This window comes from Mobula birostris, chromosome 16 (assembly GCF_030028105.1).
Source record: "Mobula birostris isolate sMobBir1 chromosome 16, sMobBir1.hap1, whole genome shotgun sequence".
NCBI classification, from domain to species: Eukaryota; Metazoa; Chordata; class Chondrichthyes; order Myliobatiformes; family Myliobatidae; genus Mobula; species Mobula birostris.
Window position 1 is genome coordinate 8,554,392 of NC_092385.1, and position 27,007 is coordinate 8,581,398.

The 27,007-nt window shown below is 43.6% G+C and overlaps 1 protein-coding gene across 1 annotated transcript in view; it reads right to left on the bottom strand.

The window, feature by feature from the left end:
* col7a1l (collagen type VII alpha 1-like) overlaps positions 1–27,007 on the bottom strand; it is a 363,635-nt gene that overhangs the window by 220,050 nt on the left and 116,578 nt on the right. The window contains exons 17-26 of the mRNA XM_072281015.1: positions 25,588–25,710; positions 20,314–20,457; positions 18,594–18,716; positions 18,227–18,370; positions 17,312–17,434; positions 12,383–12,526; positions 8,749–8,883; positions 4,297–4,443; positions 2,679–2,810; positions 1,482–1,628 (exon numbers count right to left, since the gene is read on the bottom strand). Coding sequence (XP_072137116.1) covers positions 1,482–1,628; positions 2,679–2,810; positions 4,297–4,443; positions 8,749–8,883; positions 12,383–12,526; positions 17,312–17,434; positions 18,227–18,370; positions 18,594–18,716; positions 20,314–20,457; positions 25,588–25,710 — 1,362 coding nt within the window. The remainder of the gene's footprint in view (positions 1–1,481; positions 1,629–2,678; positions 2,811–4,296; positions 4,444–8,748; positions 8,884–12,382; positions 12,527–17,311; positions 17,435–18,226; positions 18,371–18,593; positions 18,717–20,313; positions 20,458–25,587; positions 25,711–27,007) is intronic.

Sequence of the window (27,007 nt, forward strand, 5' to 3'; positions counted from 1 at the left end):
ATTAGGCTCTTGAACATAAGGGGATAACTATACTCATTTTCCCATCCATTGAGATGTTCCAACAACCAATAATCTCACTTTAAAGACTTTTTATCTCACTATCTCATGTTCTCGTTGATTGTTGCTATTAATTTATATTTGCATTTGTTCAGTTTTTTGTCTTCTGCATTCTGACTGATCTTTCATTGATTCTGTTATAGTTACTATTCTATAGATTTGCTGAGTAATGAACCTCCGGGTTGTATATGGTGGCATATCTGTACTTTGATAATAAAATTTACTTTGAACTACGCAGTCATATTTTTTTTAACAGTCTCATCAACTCTTCCTTGATTCTACACACATTCACACTAAGGGAAATTTACAGTGACCTGTTAACCCACCCACCCAGGTGTCTTTTGGATGTGGGAAGAAATGGGATCACCTGGGAGAACTCATGTTGCCACAGGGAAAATACACAATCTTCACAAAGACTCCATGGGGGGGGGGGGGGGGTGGTCAGGATTGAAACTGAGGCTACGTCCACACTAGACCAGATAATTTTTGAAACACCGGTTTTGCGTAAAAACAATAGGAGTCCACACCAGGCGTTTTTAAAAATACCTCCATCCACATTAAAACAGGTATTTGGGCGAATCACCTCCTACTGGGTATGCGCAGGACACACAGAAAACAAGCAAAGAGGAAACGGTATACTTGGTGCGCGTTTGTCCAGTTACAGAGTAGAAAAACTTGGAAGGAAATTGCCAAATGATGGACAGCTGTTAGCTCTCGCGCAGGAGGACTTAAAATTAAAAAAATAAATACTGGAGCGTATGGAGGCAACCAACAGGGAGTTCACGGACAGTATGACCTGTCTGACGACGAACATTGAAAAACCGACACAATACCAGCCTCATAGCCACTACAATAGCTACACATACAGACACACAGACTCCTGGGTGACCCCACCAACATCTTCCCCACTCCCACAGAGGGGTCACCCTGGAAACATTTCCTACAGCCATAGTCTCTTCACCGGTGAAAGGGACGACAGGTTTTCTAAAACCTCCGGTTACCTCATACACACTACAACGCCCAACAGGCGTTTTCAGATTTAAACACTCCGGAGAGCGTTGTAGAAAAGCTCCGTTTTCGGGGGAGGAAAACGCCGTTTCAGTGTGGACGGAGAGTCAAAACAAAGAGAAAAAGCTTCGTTTACAGATTTATCCGGTCTAGTGTGGACGTAGCCTGAGTCTCTGATGCATAGAGGCAGGAGTTCACCTGGCTGTGACCGGATATGGAGTTTGTGGGAACCTGCTGGGTGCAAATTGGCTATCGTATTCCTTACACTGACAAAAATTTACACTGCACTGATCTTCATTGACTGCAAAGCCCTTTGGGAAGTCCTAAAGACCGTAAAAAGCCCTTGGAAATAAAACAAGCATAACAGCAAATTCTCAGTAGATGTACCAGCAATTAACCATTCCTTGTTAACTAACCTGTTGTAGCAGTGATTGTGCTAAATGGACCTTCACGATTGCCAAAAACTGCAGCAACTCGAATGAAGTAACTTTGCCCAGATTGCAGGTTTAATATATCGAACGTGTTGATGTTTGCTGAAACCAGTCTACCGTTTTCTGTTCCTCCTGTGGATGAGATAGAACCTTACTCAAAAACTATTTTTCTTAACCACATTTCAAAGGAAGGGAAGTTTCAACTTCTGTGTGCACATTTCTATCAGTGAACGAGCAAGATACATTCTCAGTTGGAGAACTATAGCCATTTCTAAGAATCAGACCCCAGGAAAGATGTTAAGAGTTTGGAGAGATTACTAGGACTGTACCAGAGTCTCAGAAATAAGTTAGTAGAGAGACTCAAGAAATTAGGGTCGTTCCCTTTCAGTAGAGATGCTATATAGAAAATGTTTAAAAAATTGAGGTTCTGGAATCAGAGTCGCCTTATAATCAGATGTTCCTGCATCTGGTGTCATTTTATGTACACACAATCAGTCCATGTATGTGAGGTATATACGGCCACACTCAACAGTTATTTGTTCATTGCATTTTACAGGATTGCTTTAATAGTTATATGTGTTGTGGGAATTTCATGATTATCGTGTTTTAATGCTGCATCATATCTGGAGTAACGATCGTTTTCTCCTTTACACTCGTGTACTGAAGAATGACAATGAACTTGTCAACGAGGACAAGAGCAGAGAGCGGAGAGCGGAGGACGAGTGTGTGTTCAGCCTGTGCTTTGCCGGTTTTCCTCTCCCTCTCGCATAAGGAAAGTGCGGGAGTCTGGGTATCCACGTTGCAAGGATTGATCAGCGAGGCCGTGGACTCATTTGAGGGGGCTTTGAGATTCATGTTGCGTGTGTTTCTGGATTCTGGTTAACTCTTCTGCTGTCATTGAGTAGTTTGATTGGGGTGATCAATGCAGACTGAGGCGGCTCGGTGAAGAATGACCCTGCGGCCTGCAGAGGGGCTCCCTTCAGCTTCCACAAGTCCAAAGAAAACAACCCCTAGTTTGCCCAACCACTAGCCCCTGCCCTCTAATCTAGACAACATCCTGATAAACCTTTTCTGAACCCTCTCCATAATCTCCCAATCCCTCCTCTAAAGGGGAAACAAAAATGAATGCAATACTCCAGCATTTAATAACTCCTCTGGTGATGTTGTACTGAAACACTTTACCCTCAAATGGTCTCCAGTAGATTTGATATCCTGTGCTTCCCGGCACACTGCTCCAGGTAATCTGAATCTGCCTTGTCGTGGAGCCGACGGCCCGCAGATTCTCGACTCTTCCCAGCAGACGCTCAGCCATAGCTGTGGAAAGATCCCCAGCAGGTTAATGCAGACAGTACTGAGGAGTGAGGTTGGGAAGGGTGCCGGAGGGGTTGGGTGCAAATGTGGAAACGTCCCCTTTGGGAAACAGGACATTTTAACCTTGACTGCAGAGATGCTGAAAGATCAGTGATGTTGATCAGTCATGGTAACTGTGCATATACAAATCTGGGAATAGGGTCCAGTGGCCGGTCCGGGTCAGAGACACAGGAAATTTATTTTTATTTTGGGATACAGCGCAGTAATAAGCCTTTCCGGCACAATGAGCACCCATTACCCCCATGTGACCAATTAACCTACAATTGGTACGTTTTTGGACTGTGGGAGGAAACCGGAGCACCCGGAGGAAACTCACGCGGTCACGGGGAGAACGTACAAACCCCTTATAGACGGCGGCAGGAATTGAACCCAGATCGCTGGTACGGTGAAGCATTGTACTAACCACTGCACAACTGCGCCACCCTAACTCTTGGGACAATCTGCACCCACCTCTCTGCTCCCTCTTACAATCCTGTCCAGATCTTCACACATACGCTCCTCCTTACTCACCAAAGTAGTGACTGACTTACTGCTGTGAACACTGCCTCAGACGGCAGCTGAGGCCGTTATGACTGCAGCTTCTGTGAGGAATTTGCACGACTGCATAAAGGGAGACACAGGACTGCAGGCAAGAGGAGGGTAGACACAGGTACAATAAATACACAGGTGGCTTGTGGTGGGACAAAGGGATCTGGGAATACAGGTCCATAGTTTATTAAAAGTGGCATCACAGTTAAATACGGTTGTAAATAGAGCTTTTGGCACATTGGTCTCACAAATCGAAGTGTTGAGTACAGGATACGGGGTTTTATATTGAAGACATTGGTGAGGCCTAATTTAGAGTACAGTGTACAGTTTTGGTCACCTGCCTACAGGGAAGATGTAAATACAATTGGAAGAATACAGTGAAAATTTACAAGGATGTTGCCTGGTTTGGAGGACCTGAGTTATAAGGAAAGATTGAATAGGTTAGGACTTTATTCCTTGGAATACAGAAGATTGAGAGGAGATTTGATAGTGGTGTACAAAATCATGAGGAATATCAATATAGTAAATGAAAACAGTCTTTTTCCACTGACTAAAACCAGAGATCATGGGTTAAGGGTGAAAGGTGAAAAGTTTAAGGGGAAAATGAGGGGAAACCTCTTCACTCAGAGGGTGCAGATAGTGTGGACCGAGCTGCCAGCACAAGTGGTGCATGAGAACTTGATTTCAACATTTAAGCTACGTTTGAATAGGTACATGGATAGTAGAGGTTTGGAGGGCTATGGTCCCGGTGCAGGCAGTTTGTAGGCAGTTTAAATTGTTCAGCACAGACTAGATGGGCTGAAGGGCCTATTTCTATGCTGTACTTCTCTATGACTCTAAATTGGATGACTCCATGGGTGATAAAGGGTGACGAATAGCATCAGAGCTGTGAGTGACTTACGAGTAGTTGCCGTAATCGTCACAGGGCGTCCTTCTCGATTTTCGATCAATGCAACCACTTTTACAAGGTAATTAACTCCGCCTTCAAGATCCACAATATCAATGGTGTTTATATCTCCACGTACGACTCTGCTGGTCTCAGGTCCTCCTGAAAACATGGAGAGGAAATCAAAAAGAGGTGTTGGTTATTTTCAAAATGTGTTCAGGCTTACCTGATCTAGTTGGTACTTGTACCTGCAATTTCTATGCTCAAAGTTCAAAAGTTCAACGTAAATGTATTATCAAAGTATCTACATATCATGATATACAGCCCTGAGATTCACTTTATTTTATATTATTTAGAGATACAGCACGAAATAAGCCCTTCTGCCCAACTCTTTGCACTGTTCCAACAGTTCACCTATTTAAATCTAGCCCAATCACAGGACAATTTACCATGACCAATTAACTTACTATTGTGTGTCTTTGGACTGTGGAGGGAAACAAGAGCACCCGGAGGAAACCCACACACGTAAGGAAAGGACGTACAAACTTCTTACAGATAGCATCGGAATTGAACTTTGAACTCTGATTGCCCGAGATGCAATAGTGTCACACTAACTGCTACACTACTGTGGAGCCTCACCAATTTTCCTGCAGGCATTCACAGTAACACAAAGAAATATAACAGAATCAATGAGAAACTACACATAAAGTCTAAAAAAAAATCAATGTGCACAAAAAGACAAACTGGAAAATAGTCATAGTCATACTTTATTGATCCCGGGGGAAATTGGTTTTCGTTACAGTTGCACCATAAATAATTAAATAGTAATAAAACCATAATAATTAAATAGTAATATGTAAATTATGCCAGGAAATAAGTCCAGGACCAGCCTATTGGCTCAGGGTGTCTGACCCTCCAAGGGAGGAGTTGTAAAGTTTGATGGCCACAGGCAGGAATGACTTCCTATGATGCTCTGTGTTGCATCTCGGTGGAATGAGTCTCTGGCTGAATGTACTCCTGTGTCCAACCAGTACATTATGTAGTGGATGGGAGACATTGTCCAAGATGGCATGCAACTTAGACAGCATCCTCTTTTCAGACACCACCGTCAGAGAGTCCAGTTCTATCCCCACAACATCACTGGCCTTACGAATGAGTTTGTTGGTTCTGTTGGTGTCTGCTACCCTCAGCCTGCTGCCCCAGCACACAACAGCAAACATGATAGCACTGGCCACCACAGACTCGTAGAACATCCTCAGCATTGTCCGACAGATGTTAAAGGACCTCAGTCTCCTCAGGAAATAGAATTAACAACAATATAAGATAAATAAATAATACTGAGAACATGAGTTGTAGAGTCCTTGAAACTGAGTCTATTGGTTGTGGAATCAGTTCAGGGTGAGTGAAATTATTCACACTGGTTCAGAAGCCTGATGGTTGAAGGGTAATAACTGTTCTTGAACCTTGTGATGTGGGTCCTGAGGCTCCTGTACCTTCCCCCAGAGGGCAGCAGTGCAGAGAGGGCATGACCTGAATGGTGGGAGTCCTTGATGAGCAGGTCAGACAAAGAAGAATCGGTTGATGCTGTGGTACATGGATTTTCAGAAGCCCTTTGACAAGGTGCCACACGTGAGGCTGCTTATCAAGCTACTAGCCCATGGTATTAAAGGAAAGATTCTAGCATGGATAAAGTAGTGACTGACTGGCAGAGGCAAAGACTGGGAATAAAGGGAGTCTTTTCTGGCTGGCTGCTGGTGACTAGTGGTGTTCCACAGAGGTCTGTGTTGGGACCGATTCTTTTTACGTCCTGCGTCAATGATTTGGACGGTGGAATTGTTGGTCTTGTTGCAAAGTCTGCAGACGATATGAAGATAGGTGGAGGGGCAGTGAGCTTTGAGGAAGTAGAAAGGCTACTGAAGGACTTGGACAGGTTAGCAGAATGGGCAAAGAAATGGCAGACAGAACATTGTGTCATGACATGTATGGTCATGCACTTCAGACACAAAATTAAAGGGTTGACTATTTTCTAGTTGGAGAGAAAATACGAAAAATGGAGATGCAAAGGGACTTGGGACTCCTTTTGTATGATTCCCTAAAGGTTAATTTGCAGGTTGAATCTGTGGTGAGGAAGGCAAATGCAATGTTAGCATTCATTCCAAGAGGACAAGAATATAAAAGCAAGGATGTAATGTTGAAACTTTATAAAGCACTGGTGAGGCCTCACTTGGAGTACTGTGAACAGGTTTGTTATCTTAAAAAAAATGTGCTGAAACTGGAGAGGGTTCAAAGGAGGCTAACGAAAATAATTCCAGGCTTGTCATATGAAGAGCGTTTGATGGCTCTTCTCATTCAGAAGAATGAGGGGTAACCTCATTGAAACCTATCAAATGGTGAAAGGCCATGAAAGAGTGGATGCATAGAAGCTGTTTCCTACGGTGGGAGAGTCTAAGACCAGAGGACACAGCATCAGAATAGAGGGGTGTACTTTCAGAATGGAGATGAGGAGGAATTTTTTTTAGCCGGAGAGTGGTGAATCTGTGGAATTCTTTGCCACGGGCTGCTATGGGGTCTAAGTCTGTACATATATTTAAGGCAGAGGTTGATAGATCCTTGAATGGTCGCGGCATGAAAGGATGCAGGGAGAAGGCAAGAGATTTGGACTGAGAGGAAAATTGGATCATGGTCTAATTTTGCTCCTATACCTTATGGTCTTATGATCTTATGATGCAGATGCTGCTTTGTTGTGGTAACATTTCTATACTTTATACTTTATTGTCGCCAAACAATTGATACTAGAACGTACAATCATCACAGCGATATTTGATTCTGCGCTTCCTGCTCCCTGGAGTACAAATTGATAGTAAATATTAAAAATTTAAATGATAAATCATAAAAAGAAAATAGAAAAATGGATAGTAAGGTAGTGAAAAAAAAAACCGAGAGGCAGGTCCGGATATTTGGAGGGTACGGCCCAGATCCGGGACAGGATCTGTTCAGCAGTCTTATCACAGTTGGAAAGAAGCTGTTCCCAAATCTGGCCGTACGAGTCTTCAAGCTCCTGAGCCTTCTCCCGGAGGGAAGAGGGACGAAAAGTGTGTTGGCTGGGTGGGTCGTGTCCTTGTAACGCTCCTTTATAAATGTGGTCAGTGGTGGGGAGAGCATTTCCTATGATGGAATGGACTGTGTTCACCACTTTTTGTAGGATTTTCTGCTCTTGGGCATTGCTGTTTCCATACCAGGCCATGATGAACCCATGTCAGGATTGCTTTTTGAGTGAGTTTGGTTTTGGTGGGAATAAGTCAAAAGTCAATTTATTATGAAAATACATATATGAATACTATCTTGAGATTCTATTTCTTGCAGGTATTTACAGAAAAATAAAGAAATACAACAGAATTTATAAAAAATACTATACATAGGCAAAGACAGGCAAACAACCAATATGCAAAACAACTAATGTACAAATATTGATTGGGTATATTTAAAATGCAGGTTGACAGGAACTTGATTAGTAAGTTTATCAAAGGTTATGGGGAGAAGGCAAGAGAATGGGGTTGATCGGATAATAAATCATCCATTATTTAATGGTGTAGCAGAGTCAAAGGGTGGAGTGGCCTAATTCTGCTATGTTCTGTGGTCTTAAAGAAGACAAATTGTGCACAAAATAAACAAAAACATTGAGAACATGAGTTGTCAGTTGTCACTGAGAACATGAGATCAAGGGTTAAAACAGCGAGGCCACCATTGGGCACTGTCGACCGTGGATGTTGTGTACTAGCTGTCTAGATACGGGAGCCTGGGCGGTACCATATGGAGGACAAGCTGTTGCCCATGTAGCAGGCTCCCACTCTCCACACATCTGATGAACCCAAAGGAAGGGAAGACACCGATACAGTTTGGCACCAGCCAGCATCACAGGAGTTGCCAGTCAGCGTTGAACTCAACACTGGACTGCCTTAGGGACTCCAGCTCCGGATTTTTCCCTTGGGGGATTTACTCCCAAATCTGCCCGAAGCGATTGGTTTTAAGGCGCCAGTAATCCACCTCTGCACCAGGCTTATTGGCTAAACTGCATGTGAAGGCCAGGAGATGGTTGTCAGAGGCTATTTGAGATGCATGCCATTGGGAGCATTTAATAGGTATTGGGAGCTTATCCCCACTGAAACAACCTTAAGGAGCCAAGGGTTAAAACAAATATCCGAGTTATGACACTATGACCAAAATAGAACATACCACTGCCTCTTCTTCCTCAGAAGGCCAAGGAAATACAGAACAATAGTGTTATACTAACAGTTATAGTACCCTGCTTCCCCTAATATGGCTGCTGAGTTAGTAAATTAACCACTGTACATTGTTTACTCTGTTAAGTAATTTGCTTAAGAAAGCTCTGAGAAGCAGAGAGAGGAGATAAGGGAGGAAACAGAGCTGGAGGTCTTCGTTGAAGACATGGCCACCAGTGAGACTCACCTTCACTACGCCTCCAGCTGATCCTGTATGAAGTGGCTCCACGAACTCCAACCCAAGTCACACGGAGGACGTTGCTCCGAGCTTCAAGTACCCGAACGTCACTGACTCCAGCGAATGGATCATCATCGTACACAGCTGCGGACAAATCGCAGGTCGCACACTTCCAGTTACTAGCAAGAACATTCTTACTCATAAGAGTGACCTCACACATTCAACTGCAGTCCAAGTGCTTTCCTAGCACCCTTGGAAAAGTCAAAGACGCGTGTGCTAGTAAATCTGAAATAAAAACAGAAAATGCTGGAGACTTTGAGCAGGTCAGGTAGCATCTGTGGAAAGAGAAACAGGTTAGCGGAGGAAGGCTAACCATTTCTCCTTCCACAGTTGATGGCTGACTTGAAGGGAGTTTCTAGCATTTTCTGTTTCTATTTCCTACCTTTTTGAGATTTTTTTTTGGAATTCTGATGATATGGTGGTTGAGCAGGAGAGTTGACATGAGACACGAGATTAGCAATGATTTTAGTGAGAAACAGGGCAGTATCAAAGGACTAATGTTCTGTTCCCCCTTCATTTCTCTTTTTCTTGTAGCACTGTAGAATAGAGAGATTGAGGAGTACAGGTATTTATGGTTAATCAAAAGCAGAGACACAGTTCGACAGAGTGGTGATGAAGGTTTTTAGCACCCTGGCCTTCATCAGCCAGGGAAGTGAATGTTGAAGTTGTGATGTTATACTGCAATTGTACAAAATTTTAAAGGTTAAAAATTAGCTTTGTTTGTCACGTGTACAGTGAAATATTGAAACATGCAGTGAAGTGCGCATTTGTATCAATGACTAACACAGTCCAAGGTTGTGCTGAGGGCAGCCTGCAAGTGTCACCATGCTTCCAGCACTAACATGGAATGTCCACAACCTACTAACGATTATCCGTACACCTTTTGGAATGTGGGAGGAAACTGAGGCACCTGGAAGAGACCCACATGGTCACGGGGAGAATGTATAAACTTCTTACGGACAGCGGCAGGTTGAACCTGGATCATTGGCACTGTAATAGCATTGTGTTAACTTCTATGGTATGGTGCCACCCACAAGATGTTGATGAGACCACATTTGGAACATTGGGTCCAGTTTTAATTCATCCTGTGATGGACCTTCACTCTCCAGGACCTGAAAGGCTTATTGCCAACCTCAGCTTTCCAGCATAGCATCATGACCTTTCTAAAGGGTCAGAGTTGTTTGTAACTAAGTTAAACTTTAACAAATGCTCTTTGCTCAGCTTTTTGTTGTAAACAAGAATTAGTCTCCAGTTCTTAATTTAAATAGGAAGCAGCAATTAGTTTTGAAGTTGAATGCACAACTTTGCTAAAGTGTTACAGAATAAGGCTGCGAGGTCACAGCAAGTGGTTGTTTTCTAAGAGGTCTGCTTTGTAAAGTGAAGTCACCAAGAATTGTCTTGTCTGTATTGGCCAAAAGCAGACAAAAGGGCTATGTTACTAAATACATCAAACATACAGTAGTTATAAGCTGGGATGAAAGCTGCATTTTAGCAATAAGCGTCTCAGAGGGTCAGCCTTCATAGCATTAATTGTGGATGTTTGGAATCTCTGTCACCAGAAGCTTTTAAGACCATCTGCGCGAATTATTTTGTCCCATTAATTGTATCTGGAAAACATTATATGCAGATGACGTCTTCTAGTAAAAAAAGTGTAAACATGATGGCAGAATATAGCATTAATGGTAAGACTCTTGGCAGTGTGGAGGATCAGAAGGATCTTGGGGTCCGAGTCCATAGGACACTCAAAGCTGCTACACAGGTTGACTCTGTGGTTAAGAAGGCATACGGTACATTGGCCTTCATCAATCGTGGGATTGAGTTTAAGAGCCGAGAGATAATGTTGCAGCTATATAGGACCCTGGTCAGACCCTACTTGGAGTACTGTGCTCAGTTCTGGTCGCCTCACTACAGGAAGGATGTGGAACCCATAGAAAGGATGCAGAGGAGATTTACAAGGATGTTGCCTGGAATGGGGAGCATGCCTTATGAGGATAGGTTGAGTGAACTTGGCCTTTTCTCCTTGGAGCAACGGAGGATGAGAGGTGACCTGATAGAGGTGTACAAGATAATGAGAGACATTGATCATGTGGATAGTCAGAGGCTTTTCCCCAGGGCTGAAATGGCTAGCACGAGAGGGCATAGTTTTAAGGTGCTTGGAAGTAGGTACAGAGGAGATGTCAGGGGTAAGTTTTTTTTATGCAGAAAGTGGTGAGTGCATGGAATGGGCTGCCGGCAGCGGTGATGGAGGCAGAAACGATAGGGTCTTTTAACAGGCTCCTGGATGGCTACATGGAGCTTAGAAAAATAGAGGGCTATGGGTAAAGCCTAGGTAGTTCTAAGGTAGGGACACGTTCGGCACAGCTTTGCGGGCCAAAGGGCCTGTATTGTGCTGTATGTTTTCTATGTTTCTATGTTTCTACGTCAGAAAAACAGGAGATTGTTAGGAATTGCAAGGAGAATGACAGGACGATGGTGCTGCAGAAAGAACTGAATTCATTCCTCAACCTTTGGTTTCTGTGACAGATAACTCATTTGCCTACAACTCATTGGTATATTCCAATTCATAAGAATTGTAGATCTGTTTGGAAATCCTTTGTAGTTTCTTCCGTAATTCAGAAATCTTTTATAAATTAGACACTCTCTGTGAAAATTAAATGTGTGTTAAGAACAATTTGTTTAAATTTAAATGAGTAGCATTAAAAATAAAAATAAGTTGTGTTTAAACTACATTGTGAGTTGGAGTTACCTCCTCCTCTGCAAGACAGCGGGACCCACCATGCAACTAGTGGGTATTAGCAGCTAGGCCTCACCACAGAGACTAGACAGTGAGGTAAGCTAGCTGTTACAGTGTAGGTGGAGCCACTATAACCTCCCTGTAGTGAGGGTACCCGTAGATATCTACATCAGATACAGCTTAAAATCTCCTTCTGAGTTTAGGGATTTGCGGACAGGGAACCCAGTACTATCACAATCCTGCTGTAGGAAAGATTGAACCAAGTGGAAAGAGTGCAGAGGAGATTTACCAGGATGTGCCAAGACTTCAGAGACTGATTTTGTGGAGGGAGATTGAGCAGACCATTTTTAATTTATTGGAGCATAGGAGATCTTATAGAAATGTCGATAATTATGATGGGCATAGATAGGGTGAATGTGCGCAGTCTTTTCCCAGTGTTGGGGAATCAGGACTGGAGGGCACAGAAAAAAAAAGGTGAGAAGGGAAAGATTTTATAGGAATCTGAGGAGCAACTTTTCCACAAACAGGGTGGTTCATATATGGAATGAGCTGCCAAAGAAAGTGGTTGAGGCAGGTACATTTAAAAGATATTTGGACAGGTACATGGATAGGAAAGGTTTAGAGGGATCTGGGCCAAACATGGACAAATTAGACTAGATATTGCAACAAATAGATAACATACTGTGCAAATACAAAAAATAATAATAATAATAATACTAACTACTGAGAACGTGAGTTGTAGAGTCCTTGAAAGTGAGTGCATAGGTTGTGGAATCAGCTCTGGGTTGGGGTGAGTGAAGTTGGGCTGAGGTGCCAACCCAAACTGCTGCAGAGTTAACAAATACCCACCAGTCCGTGCCATGATAGTGACCGGGTTTCCTTCCCTGCCCCCCATTACGGGCGTGACTTGAACAGCATAAGCAGTCGCTGGTTTCAAATTCCTGATCTCGAATGACTTGGTGTCGCCGCTCACCACATTGCTCTCCTCGATGGCTGAAATGGAGGGTGAAAATTGGACCATAAATACCAACATCATTGAAGTGGGTGCCCTTAGCAATGTAACCTCTCCTAAATGCAACATAACGTGAGAGGCTTCGCTTGGTCATGCAGGATCCTCTGACAGTATACAAAAATACAGCCAACTGTCAGGTCAGCACAGAAGGTCATTAGCTGCGGTCCACCATTACGTGTACATGTCCAGGACAAAAGGACAGATAGGCAACAATAATTGAGGACATGATCCATACCTTTTCCAGAAGATCCCTTCTGGAGAGCGCTATAGGGCATTTAAAATAAAAAACTTCACACCGTTTTAAAAGTTTCTTTCCCCAGACAGTTTATCTGATCAACCATTCTAGTTAGGCAACCCCCAGCCCTCTTTATTAGCCACATCACTGCACTGTAGACATTTTAAACAACTTTTTATAATGCTATTTACATTGTGGAAAGGATGTTTCCCATGGTGGGGGAGTCTAGGACAGCAGGGCACAGCCTCAGGATAGAGGGGCATCCATTTAAAACAAAGGTGCGGAGAAATTTTCTTTGCCAGAGGGTGGTGAATTTGTGGAATTTGTTACCACAGACAGCTGTGGAAGTCAGGTCGTTGGGTGCATTTAAGGCAGAGATTGATAGGCTCTTGATTGAACATGGCATCAAAGGTTATGGGGAGAAGGCCGAGGAATGGGGTTGAGGAGGAGGAAAAAAGGATCAGCCATGATTGAATGACAGAGCAGACTCAATGGGCCAATGGCCTAAGTCTGCTCCCATGTCTTATAGTCTTATGGTCTAAATACTTTATACTTTATTGTCGCCAAACAATTGGTACTAGAACGTACAATCATCACAGCGATATTTGATTCTGCGCTTCACACTCCCTGGATTACAAACATTAAATATTATAGATATTAAAAATAGTTAAAATTAGTAAATATTAAAAATTTAAACTATAAATTTCAAACAGAAGATAGAAAAATGGGAAGTAAGGTAGTGCAAAAAAACCGAGAGGCAGGTTTGGATTTCTGTATTTATGCATATTTTATTCCATACCTATACTTAATAATAGCTTCTTCCCCTCTGCCATCCGATTCCTAAATAGACTTTGAAGCTTTGGACACTACCTTACTTTTTTAATATACAATATTTCTGTTTTTGCACATTTTTTAATAATCTATTCAATATACATCATTGATTTATTTGTTTATTTATTATTTTATTGTTTTATTACATTTTTTTTCTCTCACTCTGCTAGATTATGTATTGCATTGAACTGCTGCTGCTAAGTTAACAAATTTCACGTCACCTGCCGGTGATAATAAACCCGATTCCGATTCTGATTCTTTATAATCGTTGAAAGTTGTTGCTTTTAGTTGCATACCACAGCAATTTCGTAATATCTGTCAATGTATATGGTGAATAAAGTTTATCTTTGATCAAAGACCTGGGACAGAGGCTGTAAGCAGAGCAGAACCATACTACACTGGAACATAACATCTCTCCTGTCACTGCAAACCTGCAAGTAGGACTCGTGCTACACCTGTCCTATACCTCCTCCCTCACAACCATTCAGGGCCCCAAAGAATCCTTCCAGGTGAGGTGACAGTTCAGTCTGCAAGCCTGCTGGGGCCATCTACAGTATCTGGTGTTCTCGGAGAGGCCTCCTCTACATCAGTGAGGCCCGTCGTAGGGGACAGCTTCACTGAGAACCTTTGTTCCATCCGCCGCAATAGGTGTCCTGATGAAGGGTTTCAGCCTGAAACGTCAACCGTACTCCTTTCCTAGAAGCAGGCTGGCCTGCTGAGTTCCTCCAGCATTTTGTGTGTGTCGTTAGGTGGGATTTCCTGGTGGCTGCCCATTTCAATTCGACCTTCTATTCTCATTCTGAAATGTTGGATCATGACCTCTGCTACTGCCATTACAAGGGAAACCTCAGGTTAGGGGAGAATCACCTCATACTCTAGGTTGCCTCCAACCTGACGGCATGAAGATCAATTTCTGGTAATCCCCCCCTTCTTTCATTTTCCATTCTCGATTCTGGTTCCTCTCTCACCCCTTCTCTTCTCCTCACCTATCACCTACCCCTGAGGCCCCTCCTCCTTTCCTTTCTTCCATGGTCTTCTTTCTTCTCCTATCAGGTTCCTTCTTCTTCAGCCCTTCAATGCTTTCACCTACCACCCGCCAGCTTCTTACTTCATCCTCCCTCCGCCACCAACCTTGCCCTTCACCAGGTCTCATCTATCAGCTCGTACTCCTTCCACTGCTCTCACCTCCTTACTTTGACTTGTTCTCCTCCCTTTCTAGTCCCGATGAAGAGTCTCAGCCCGAAGTATCAACCATTCATTTCACTCCATTGATGCTGTCTGTCCTGCTGAGTTCCTCCTTCTATTAAATGGGCTAGGTTGCCTGACCTCACACCGAGAACATCGAACAGGCCCTTTGGCCCATCGTATTGCACCTGACTGCTTCTACCCAACCCTGGCAAACCCAAATCAACAAATCCTCCACGTGAGTCATATGACTCAGGTATCCTGATGATCCCAGAGAATTAGGACCTGTTGTCAATTTTCTTTAAGCTTAAGTTAAGGTTGACTGACATGGGCATAGAGCCTAGGATATAAGTTCCACGAGAATTTACTTTTTGCAGCAGCGCAGTACATTACAAACATGACAGACAAGCATAAACATAAATTATACATAACCTTCCTCCAAGAGGACAACAACCTTGTCGTGGTTAGGAGGCTTGTGTGCCTCAATGACCCAGAGAGCTTTGTTGGCTGGAGTCAGGGCTTTATGCTTTGGCTTTTGGTAGGGTCACCCATGCCAAGTAGAGCAAAGGGTAGAGGCCAAACTAAAGCCTGATTTATACTTCTGCGTCAACTCGACGCCGTAAGCACTGCGTCGCCGCAAACCCTACGCAGAGCCGACGTGGATCCCTACGCCGTAGATACGTACCTCTCCCAAAATGTAACTACGCGTCACGGCAACACAGAATGCAACAGCTGTGATTGGTCCGCTTGGTAGCATCGCACTTCATCCTATGTGCAATTTTGTCCCATTGGGCGACTGAAGGGCAGGGAAGGAACTCTAGCTGCAATGCTTTCCATAAAGCTTTACAGACCTCCGAAATTATGGAGAACACATTTCACTTTTACGAAAAAAGACGCTCGCTTTAAACTTGTTTACCCCAGAAAGACTACCATGACCATGAAGCCTTGCACAGGCAGGTGTGTGCACAAGCGTGACATGCGCGAATTGCAGAGCGACGCAGACACACCAACGCGTCGAGTTAACGCAGAAGTATAAATCAGTCTTAAGAGTGGTCCACTGGTCCTCCAGGTTCGGGAGTTCAGCTCAGGGCTAACAATCCTGCTCAAACAAAACTGTTAGGGAAACAGCAATGAGGAATCCTTCTACATCAGTGTGGCCAAGGACAGACAGAGATGGAGGACCTTCATTGCTGCCCTAAACACTAGTAGTGTAACAGATAGTAAGTGGGTAAACATAACCTTAATGTCTTGCACAGTTCATCTTAATTCTGTTCCAGAAACAAATGGAAGCTTGATTCAGTTAATGTAATTAATATTATTTAACTCTCCTCAAAATATCAGCAGTCATTTCATTACACACAACAGCATCTGAACAAATATTTAATCATCGTTTTACTGTTTGTTTAAGGTATTAGTCCAATGAAAATTGGCAACATTTTTCAGACAGATAACAGGGATATTTGCACTGGGAAACAAGTTCACAGGAGGAAATGGAGTTTGTAATTTAGGGATTTAGAGTCATAGGGTGCTACAGCACAGGAACAGGCCCTTTCGCTCATCTAGTCCATGCCAACCTGGTCTTCTATCTTTTACCCAGACCATAGCCTCCAAACCCCTCTTATCCCAGCTTCTCGTAAATTGAACCGATATCTACAGTTCCGCTGGCAACGAGCTACAATGCCCAACGACTCATTGATTTAATCCTAGCCTAATCATGGGACAATTTTCAATGACCAATTAACCTACTCACTGGTAAGTCTTTGAACTATGGGAGGGAACCAGAGCACCTGGAGGAAACCCACACAACACCCGGGAAGGTACATACTTACATTCTCTCTACAACCCTTACCTCCCCTACTAGTTGTTTTCAACCTCCTTCTCCCACGTTCTCCCTACAACTCTCAACTCCTCTACTACCTAAGAAGCTGGAGATGAGCTTTATTTGTCACGATCAATCCATGGTTCAAAGCACCCAAAGATGGCCTCCATGGCCATGAATTCCACAGATTCACCACCCCTCTGGCTGAAGAAATTCCTCCTCATATCTGTTCTATCGAGTCAACCCTTCATTCTGAGGCTGTGCCCTTGAATCCTGGACTCTCCTACTGTTGGAAATATCTTCTCCATTTCCACACTGCCCAGGCCTTTCAGTGCTTCGTAGATTTCAATGAAATTCCCTCCTCATCTTTCTAAACTCCATGGAATACAGGCAGGAGACAGCAAACGCTCCTCATATGTAAAGCGCAGAATTGTACTTGTATGCATATTTTGTTTTTCTTATGACGCAGATGGTGACCACTCAGCCCGTCAAGCTAATGCTAGCTCACAAAGCAATCCCATCAGATTTTCAGCATCTGAAGTCTTTTCCGCTAGGTTATTAGTCTTAGTAAATACTAAACGTCTCACAGTACATCATTCAGAACGAAAGCTCCAGCACTGGATAACCACAATGATGAGGGGGAGTCAGTGACCACCTGATACATACTCTACAACATCAGTGAAACATTAAACCCACCGTCAGCGCTCTTCCAAGTGATTTTGTACGCCGAGGCCCTGCCCACAGTAGCCCACGAGATCAGGAGTGAGTTCTTTTGAACCTCAGTCACACGCAAGTTGGTCACATCTCCCACAACGGAATCTTGTAATTAAAATACACAGAAATATGTTAGTCATAAACATCAAAATGTCCAAATTCACCTGGAAGCTGAGAAGGATTTGATCTGCATGAACATATTTCTCAGGGTGCTTGAGTATATAGATCATTACAGCACGGTACAGGCCCTCCGTCCAAGATGTTATGCCGACCTTTTAACCTACTCTAAGATCAATCTAATCCTTCCCTCCCACATAACCCTCCATTTGTCTTTCATCCATAATTTGATAATAACAAACCAAAATGATTTTCTCTAGTCTAGGCAGCATCCTGGTAAAGCTCTTCTGTACCCTTTTCAAAGACCAAACATTTTATTTAATTATTTATTTATCGAACTACAGCAGGGAATAGGCCCTTCCGGCCTTTCGAGCCACCTCGCCCAGCAACCCCTGATTTAATCCTAGCCTAATCACAGGAAAATTTATAATGACCAATTAACCTACCAACCGATACATATTTGGACTGTGGGAGGAAACCAGAGCACCCAGTGGAAACTACACAGTCACGGGAAGAATGTACAAACTCCTTACAGACAGTGGTGGGATCTTTCCCAATATTTCTAAATTCGCTCTTTGTCTGAGAGAAGCTGGCAATTTGCAATGGTTCATTGGTGAGCGCTCTTGCTGCTGAAGGTGATGGGTTCAGATCTCACTCCACAGGTATGTGTAGGCCTTAGTGAAAGACATCAAGCCTAGGAGGTCACAGGGCTTCTCCTGCCCTGTTTTCTTAAGCCTGGCATCAACATTATCAACAATGTTCTGGTAGGTGACTACTTACTAGTATTTGTCGTCACCATCACTGCATTCCCTTCTCTGGATCCTATTAATGGTGAAACCTCGATTGCATAAGTGTGGTCCGGCTCCAAGCCTTTGATAACATATGAGGTAGTGCCACTCCTGAGGAGTTGACTGTCCTTGACACCTGAGCAAGAGGAGGATGAGTCAGTATCAACAACAATAACTTGCATTTATATAAGGTCTTCAAAGTGCAACATCTGTAAACCATTGACCAGCCGGGCCAACTGACAATGTTGTGGGTCCCATGCAATTCAGTGAAGCTGTTTCACCAGCTGGAACCTTTGACCTTCACACACCTTATCCTCAAATCCTGCAGGTCCAGGCAACCAACCAAGAGGAACACGTACCATCTGATCGCTGCCATGTGACCCTGTACGCTGTCGCTCCGGAGAAACCGACCCAGCTGACCCGGATCCAAGTACTTTGTGCTTCTTCCACTTGAAGATTGGTCACTTCTTCCGTGAGGGGTTCTTGTAAAGAGAAAATAGACTTTTACAAACAAGGAAGCTGATTAACATTTGCAGGGATCGTAAGAAAATGGCACTGAGGCCAAAGATCAGTTGTAATCTTGACAAGTGGTGAAGCAGACTTTCAGATGGCTAACTCTTGCTTCTAATCCTTTTGCTCTAGTATAGAAAGAAAGATTTGATTTAAAGAGCAACAGACACACAAAATGCCAGACAAACTCAGCAGGTCAGGGATAAACAGTCAACATTTTGGGTCGAGACCTTTCATTGGGACTGGTAGATAAATTGGCCACTGTAAATTGCCACCAATGCATTGGTGAGGGGAAGACACTGGGTGAATTGGTTGGAATGTTGGGAGAATGTCAGAGAATGGATCAGTATAGACCCAATGGGCCGAAGGGACTCCTATATCATAACTAAAATAATGAAAGCCTCCTGGAAACACAGTCACATTGTCTGTGAAAATGTTCTTGATGATGAAGAACATGTCAGCTTAGTGGTATGGATCTTGGTTGAGTTTGATTCAAGAACCAAATGAATGGAAAGAAGTGGCTGTTCTAGAATCTGGAGGTGTGGGATTTCAGGTTTCTGAAAGTAGCTGTGAAAAGATGGCATGGCGGGGATGGTAGATACTCCCTTCCTGAGGCAGTGCCCCCTATAGGTTGGGAGGGGTATATCGGTGACGTATTGGGCTGAGTCCGTCACTCTTTGCAGTTCCTGTGAATCGGAATTTCTGTGCCAGACCACGATACAATCAGTACATCTCTAGAAGTTTCTCTTTCTTGTAAAAACTGGTATAACTAATGTTTAATTTATGTTTTTCTTGTTGAAGTGACTTGTCTGACAATATATACCTGTGATGAATCTACAAGTAAGGTTTTCATTTCACAGAGCAAATCAATTCCCTGACCCCAGTTCCCAAAATTCCAACCAAATCCCCTCATCTTTATATCATCACAATCATTATGAGCCGTGTCGAATGACATTAGCGATCATGGTCTTTCCATGACCATGATTGTTCTTGCGAAAACTTTTCTACAGAAGTGGTTTGTCATTGCCTTCTTCTGGGCAGTGTCTTTACAAGACCCCAGCCATTATCAGTACTCTTCAGAGATTATCTGCCTGGTGTCAGAGGTTGCATAACCAGGACTTGTAACATGCACCTGCTACTCATAGGACAATCCACCGCCTGATCCCATAGCTTCATGTGACCCTGCTTGGCAGCTAAACAGGTACTTTGCCCAAGAGTGACCTGCAGGTTAGTAGAGGGAAGGGGTGCCTTACACCTCCTTCGGTAGAGACGTACCTCCACCCCACCACCTTTATATTCCATTGGCAATTTACAGTGGATCTGCCAACCCACATGATCTTTAGGCTGTGGGGAGAAACAGAAGTATCTGGAGAAAACCCTCGCAATCACAGGGAGAACATGTGATGATAAACTTGACTTTGACTTTGATAGCAAAGGCTGAATGGCCTCATTCTATATCATAGGTTCTGTGATACTGTCTCCACAATGCAGTGAGCCTGGACATTATACAGGTATGAAAATCCACTACATTTACACCTAGTTATAATAATAGATGGCCAGATAACTCACCTGTCCTCACTGTGATGGTGACAGGAGTTCCCTGGGTAGTCCCTACCATTGCCGAAACTCCAATAACATACACAGTATTCGACTGCAATCCATCCACGTCAAACATGTTCACAGAAGCACTCAGGATTCTGTGCTCCTGGGTTCCTAAGTTAAACAATGGGAAACATAGTGAAAGACAGAATCAGTACCAATGCAAAAGAAGATTCAAATCGGTGCCCGTTTGCATTTCAAGACATGAACACAAGTGATTTTGCAGATGTTGGAAATCTTGAGCAACACACACAAAATGCTGGAGGAACTCAGCAGGTCAGGCAGCATGGAGGAACATCTGGAGAAACTTCTGAAATGCCTGCTTCGCTGCCGCTGCTACTGTGCGATCGAGAATCTCCGGAGGGGAAGGCCCCGAATTCTCGGCTTTGCCTGTTGCTTGGCGGCCGGGGCCGGGGTCAAAGCGCTCGGCAGAGATAGTGCTCAGTGCTCGGTGTCGGAGTGCTGGTTGGAGGCTCAAAGTTTTTGGACAGACCCAAGAGTCGGCTGTGGTCGGGTGCTTCCAGGGTGCTGCATTGGCAAGTTTGCGGCGCTGGAGGTTCATGGCAGGGAGAGTTTTCTTCCTTCTACCGTCTGCATGAGATGATGGGACTTTCGAGACTTTGAGACTGTTTTTACCGTGCCCATGGTCTGTTCTTTATCAAATTACGGTATTGCTTTGCATGGTTTTTGTCAGTTTTTTAGTCCCGGTCTGTCTTGTGTTTCTGTGATATCATACTGGAGGAACATTGTATCATTTCTTAATGCATGCATTACTAAATGACAATAAATAAGGACTGTGTGTCCTCATAATCTAATCTAATCTATGGAAATGAATAAACAGTCGATGCTTTGGGCCAAGACTCTTTAGGAGGACTGGAAAGGAAGAGGGAAGAAGCCAGAATAAGAAGGTGGTGGGGGAAAGGCAGCAGTACAAGCTAGGTGGTGATAGGTGAAGCCAGGTGAGGTAGAAGGTGGGTGAATGAGGGAGGGGAGATTGAAGTAAGAAGCTGGAGAGGTAAAGGGCTGAAAAAGAACCTCAAGACACTTGCATGCAGTGAGGTACTTGTGAACTGGTACCTGGTGGAAGATGCTGTGACTAATGTATAGTTGTATTGAGTTAAAAGATGTACCTCTATGTTCTTTTCTCAGGACTTGTCCAGAGGATTTCACATAATATCAAAACTCAAGACACATAGAGAGAGAAGCTGACTGACCCATCAGGTCCATTCCAGCTCTCTGTGGGGTTATCCATTCACTCCCGTTTTTCTGCACTTTCTTTATAGATTGCTTTCAATTGCTGCCATTCATCAATCACTTGAGATACTCATCATCTGGGTATAGAAGTTATGTTCACAGGTTATGTGAGGCCACATTTGGAGTACTGTGCTATGGCAAAGATGTTATTAAATTGGAGGGTGTGCAGAAATGATCTACAAGGATATTGCCAGGACTTGAGGGACTAAGTTATTGAGTGCTTGTCGACTTTTTATCAGGTTGTGACATGGAACAAAAAACAACATTCACCAAGTACAAAGAATAAAGAATTATATAAAAATAGAGATTAAAATACAGATATAGAATAAAATATGCATTAATACATAAATCACTGCATGTATTTACAATGTAAATAGCATTATAAAAAGTGGTTTAAAGTGTTTACAGTACAGTGCACTGTATAGAAAGATGGGGGGGTCTAACTAGAATGTTTGATTAGATTAACTTCCTGAGAGAAGAAACTTTTAAAATGGTGTGAATTTTTTTTTTTTGTTTTAATAATCCTATAGCTTTCCAGACCTCCAAGAGGACCACAATCCAGTCATGGTTTGGAGGCTTGCATGCCTCAATGATTTTGGCTATTGGTAGGGTCAACCGTGCTTTACTGGTCAAAGGGTAGAGGCCAGACGAAGAGTGGTCCATCGGTCCAGGTTTAAGGATTCAGGTCAGGGCTAACAACACCGACAGGTAAAACAAAACGGAAACAGCAATGCAGAGTCATACATCTCAGTTCCACGGTATTCCCGAGTCTCCATCCAGGATCTGCATGACTGACAACAGTGAAAACCAAGAGAAAGCTACAGACACGACGAAGGAAGCCGTAAACATCACCAGAGATGAAGGACCTTCATTGCTGCCCTAAACTCTGTTGGAAACCACTGGTTGCTTTAATAATACTTTTTATAAAGTTTGTACTTTTTAACAGACTCATATTTATTTCACACTCACTGGCAGAAAGCGGTACAGCAGCTAAACTAACGGTTTGTCACCTTCCCCATTTTTCATTGGCTAAGTATTAGCGCATTCCCCACGATGCAACTGTTTTAATTATGTAGCCTATACACTAGTTTATTCCTATCTAAGAAATTTCTTATCTTATCTATAAAAGTGATGGATATTCAGAGGCGCCTTCTTTTGCTTCGTTATTCTTTTGTCATCGCATTCAACACTTAGCATAAGTTCTCAGCTCTTTATTTAATTTGCTTAGTATTTGTATATTTACTTATACTATAAAGTAATCAATAGTTGGAATTAAGGCTGCTCATCAGGGAGAACCCTGAAGGTCAGGAAAAAAACTGTGATCCAACAACACTAGCGGCATAACGGGCAAAAGAGAAGAGAGAGTTTTCCAGAAGGGAGCTGTTGGGAAAGGCAATTTGTAGGGTGGGTAGTGTCTGCACATATTAAATCTAATTTCTATCATGCTTATTGAGGCAAATGACCCATTTTGGTGGTGTTTAGTCAATATGAAATATAGGTGGTAGAAGTTAATTTCTCAATTGATCAACATTATCGTAGTGAATCTGGAAGCAGTACAAAAAACTAAACCACAGAAAATAGTAGAAAAACAGTGGCAAATCCTGGAGTCATTTGCATAGAGACTCAGCAGCTCAGGTAGTATCAGTGGAGAAAGAAACTGGGTTACTATTTCAGGCTGATGACCGCTCGCCACAAGAGTGGTCACACACAACTTCTCAGGAACAGCTTCTTCACCTCCACCCTCAGATTTCCGCAAGCCCCAGGAACACTACCTGACTATTTTGCTCTCTTTTTGCACTATTAGTTTTTTTTATATTTCTTTTTGTAACTTGTAGTATTTTTTATACATTACACTGTATTACTTTCACAAAACAACAAATTTCACAGTTGTGAACCTGGTTATGATTCTGAGAGAACGCTCTGATATAACACCGGTTTTAAGATCGAGAGAAAGGTGGGACAGGGAAAAGAAGGAAAGGAAAAAGGCATGTGATCGGGAAGAATGTTGGAGAGGTGAAGTGATAACATAGGCTTGGCAATGCCAAACTGAGTCATCGATTTATGCAGACCTGGAACAGGCCCTGCCCCCAACTCTTCAATGCCAACCAAGATACCTACCTGAGCTGGACCTATCTGCCTACATTTGGGCCACAGACTTCTCAACCTTTCCTAGTCAAGTACCTATCCAAATGCCCTTTAAGCATTTGCAAATATGCCCCCCTCTACAGCTTCCTCCGGTAGCTTATTCCACATACCAACCATGATCTGTGTGGAAAAAGTTGCCTCTCCAATCTCTTTAAATCTTTATTCTTTCACAATACATTTGTCCTCATTACATTTAGACTTCTCTGCACTGGGGCAAAAGAAATGTGACCACCCACCCTTTCTGCGGCCCTCATGGTTACATGAATCTCTATAAGGTTACCCCTGCGCTCCTATGCTCCAGGGAAGCTTAAGTATGAGCGATGACTTTCTGGGAGTTAAGGGTAAGGCACAATGCTTTGCCGTCGTTGCTTGTGTGTGTTGGCTGTGCATTTTATTCTGCTGAGCGTTGTGGGTATGCTATGCTGGTGCGGAAATGTGTGGCGACATCTGTGAATGAACCTCAGCACATTCAGTACATCCTCAGATTGTGCTGGCTGTTAACGCATACAATGTGCTGAATGTACTGATGTACATGTGATCAATAATAAATAAACCTAAATGTAAATGACGTGTTCACTCATTCGTTATGAGCCTGTCATATGATGGTCTTTTCATGAGCTTAATTGTTCTTGGCAAATTCTTCTACGGAAGTGGTTTGCCATCGTCTTCCTCTGGGCAGTGTCTTTACGAAATGGGTGACCTCAGCCATTATCAATACTCTTCAGAGATTGTCAGTGGTCGCATAACCAGGACTTGCGATATGCGCCAGCTGCTCATACGACCATCCACCACCTGCTCCCATGGCTTCACGTGACTCTGATTGGGGGTGGGGGTGGCGAGGGGTTGCTAAGCAGGTGCTACACCTTCCCTATGGGTGACCTGAAGGCCAGCGGAGAGAAGGAGCACCTTACACCTCGTTTGGTACGGACATATCTCCAGCTCGCCACCAAAAATAAGGTGTGCCCCCTGTCAAACCACAGCTGCCGAGGGCAAGTACATGGATTAGAAAGGTTTAATTATAATATTAACATCTTTATTTATATAGTACCTTTCATACATTAAGATGCAGGCTCAAAGTGCTTTGCATAGATCATAAAGAAAAATCAATATAGTCATAAAAATATGAGACAAAATTAAAAATCATAAGATAAACATATAGAATAAAATATAATCGAATCCACTTAATTATTTAAATATAATCAACATCAACAGACATTAAGTAATCCTATAAGTAGGCTAAATTAAGGAAGGAGGTTTTTAGAAGTGTTTTGAAATGTTCCATGGTACTAGCCTGGTGTATCTCAGTCAGTAGAGTATTCCTGATTTTCAGTGCACAAGAGCAAAAAACCATATCACCAGTTCTTATATGCTTGGTTCTAGGTTCAGAAGAAGAAGAAGAATAGCCCTTAACTCGGCAGTGGAGTTGTCGGGGAAACGTCTTTTTTTTTTGACCGTGTTTCCGTAGCAAGCTATTCTTGTTTTTACGAGGCCGAGTTGCTAGCTCGACGCTCAACCCGACTTGGATTCGAACTAGGGAACCTTCAGTCCGGAGTCCAGCGCTGATGTTATTGCGCCACCAAGCGGGACTAGATTCAGAAAGTTATGGGACAAACACCGGCAAATTGGACTAGCTCGGATGGGATATCCTGGCTGACGTGACCCAGTTGGGCCGAGGGGGCCTGTTTTCATCTTGTATGACTCAAAGTCAGAACATATCACTTTTGTGACACAAACGACATTCTGAGATTGCATGGGGTGCATGAAAACACAACCCATCATTCCAGAGGCTTTTTAGAAAGGCAGGGATGCCTGATGAGTTTAAAACTATTATCGGAAGAGACTTACCGTCCGCACGTTTCCACGTGACCTTGTACGCTGTAGCCTGGGGCAACCCCCTCCATGCGATTCGGACTCGATCACTCTGCGTCTCCAGGGTGCGGAGCTCTGTCACACGCCCAACAGCTCCGTCTTACATTACACCAAATGGAGAGAAGGAGGGGGAAGATATTTCAGCCATTTCTAAAGTTAATAAGTCAGACCTTTCACTAGAATGAGTGAATGCCGTCCGCGAAAAGGAACTGCGGCTACTCAGCTGGGCCCCTCCCACATTACCTTCCAAGCCTGTGAACTCTACCTAAAAGAAGGGCCAGGAGGGCAGGTAGCTGGGAGCACCATCACCAGTAGATTCCTCCCTTAACCCGCTTCACCGACCCTTCTAAAGTGGTAATCCACTTCCCAAAAGCTGCAGGACTGCAGCGGTTCAAGGGCAATTACAGATGGACAAGCAATGCAGACCATGTCCGTGACAGGACTTGGAACAGTATAGCAACGGGCAGGCCATTCAGCCCATAACATTGCACCACTCTCAATGCCAGTCCATACTAAATAAATTGGCATCAATGCCAAGGTCGTGGTTTCGATCCCCCTACAGGCCAGGAGTACTGTGCTCAGTTCTGGTCGCCTCATTGTAGTAAGGATGTGTAAGCATTAGAGAGGGCATGGAGGAGATCTACCACAATGCTGCCTGCATTAGAGAGCACAAACACGAGGAGATCTGCAGATGCTAGAATTTCAAGCAACACACATCCAAGTTGCTGGTGAACGCAGCAGGCCAGGCAGCATCTCTAGGAAGAGGAACAGTCAACGTTTCCGGCCGAGGCCCTTCATCAGGACTAACTGAAGGAAGAGCTGGTAAGAGATTTGAAAGTGGGAGGGGGAAGGGAGATCCGAAATGATAGGAGAAGGCAGGAGAGGGAAGGATGGAGCCAAGAGCTGGACAGTTGATTGGCAAAAGGGATATGAGACGATCATGGGATGGGAGGCCCAGGGAGAAAGAAAAGGGGGAGGGGGGTAAGCCCAGAGGATGGGCAAGGGGTATAGTGAGAGGGACAGAGGGAGAAAAAGGAGAGAGAGGAAAAGAATGTGTGTATATAAATAAATAAATAAAGGATGGGGTACGAGGGGGAGGTAGGGCATTAGCGGAAGTTTGAGAAGTCAATGTTCATGCCATCAGGTTGGAGGCTACATGCATTAGAGAGCATGTCTTTTGGGGATAGGTTGAGTGAGCTGAAACTTTTCTCTGCAGTGAAGAAGGATGAGAAGTGTATAAGATGATAAAGTGCAGAGCTAGAGTGGAGAGCCAGTGCCTTTTTCCCGGGGTGGAAATGGCTAACATAAAGCGGCATAATTTTAAGGTGATTGGGGGAAAGAATGGGGGGGGGGGGATGTCAGAGGTATCTTTTCTTTCCACAGAGAGTGGTGTGTG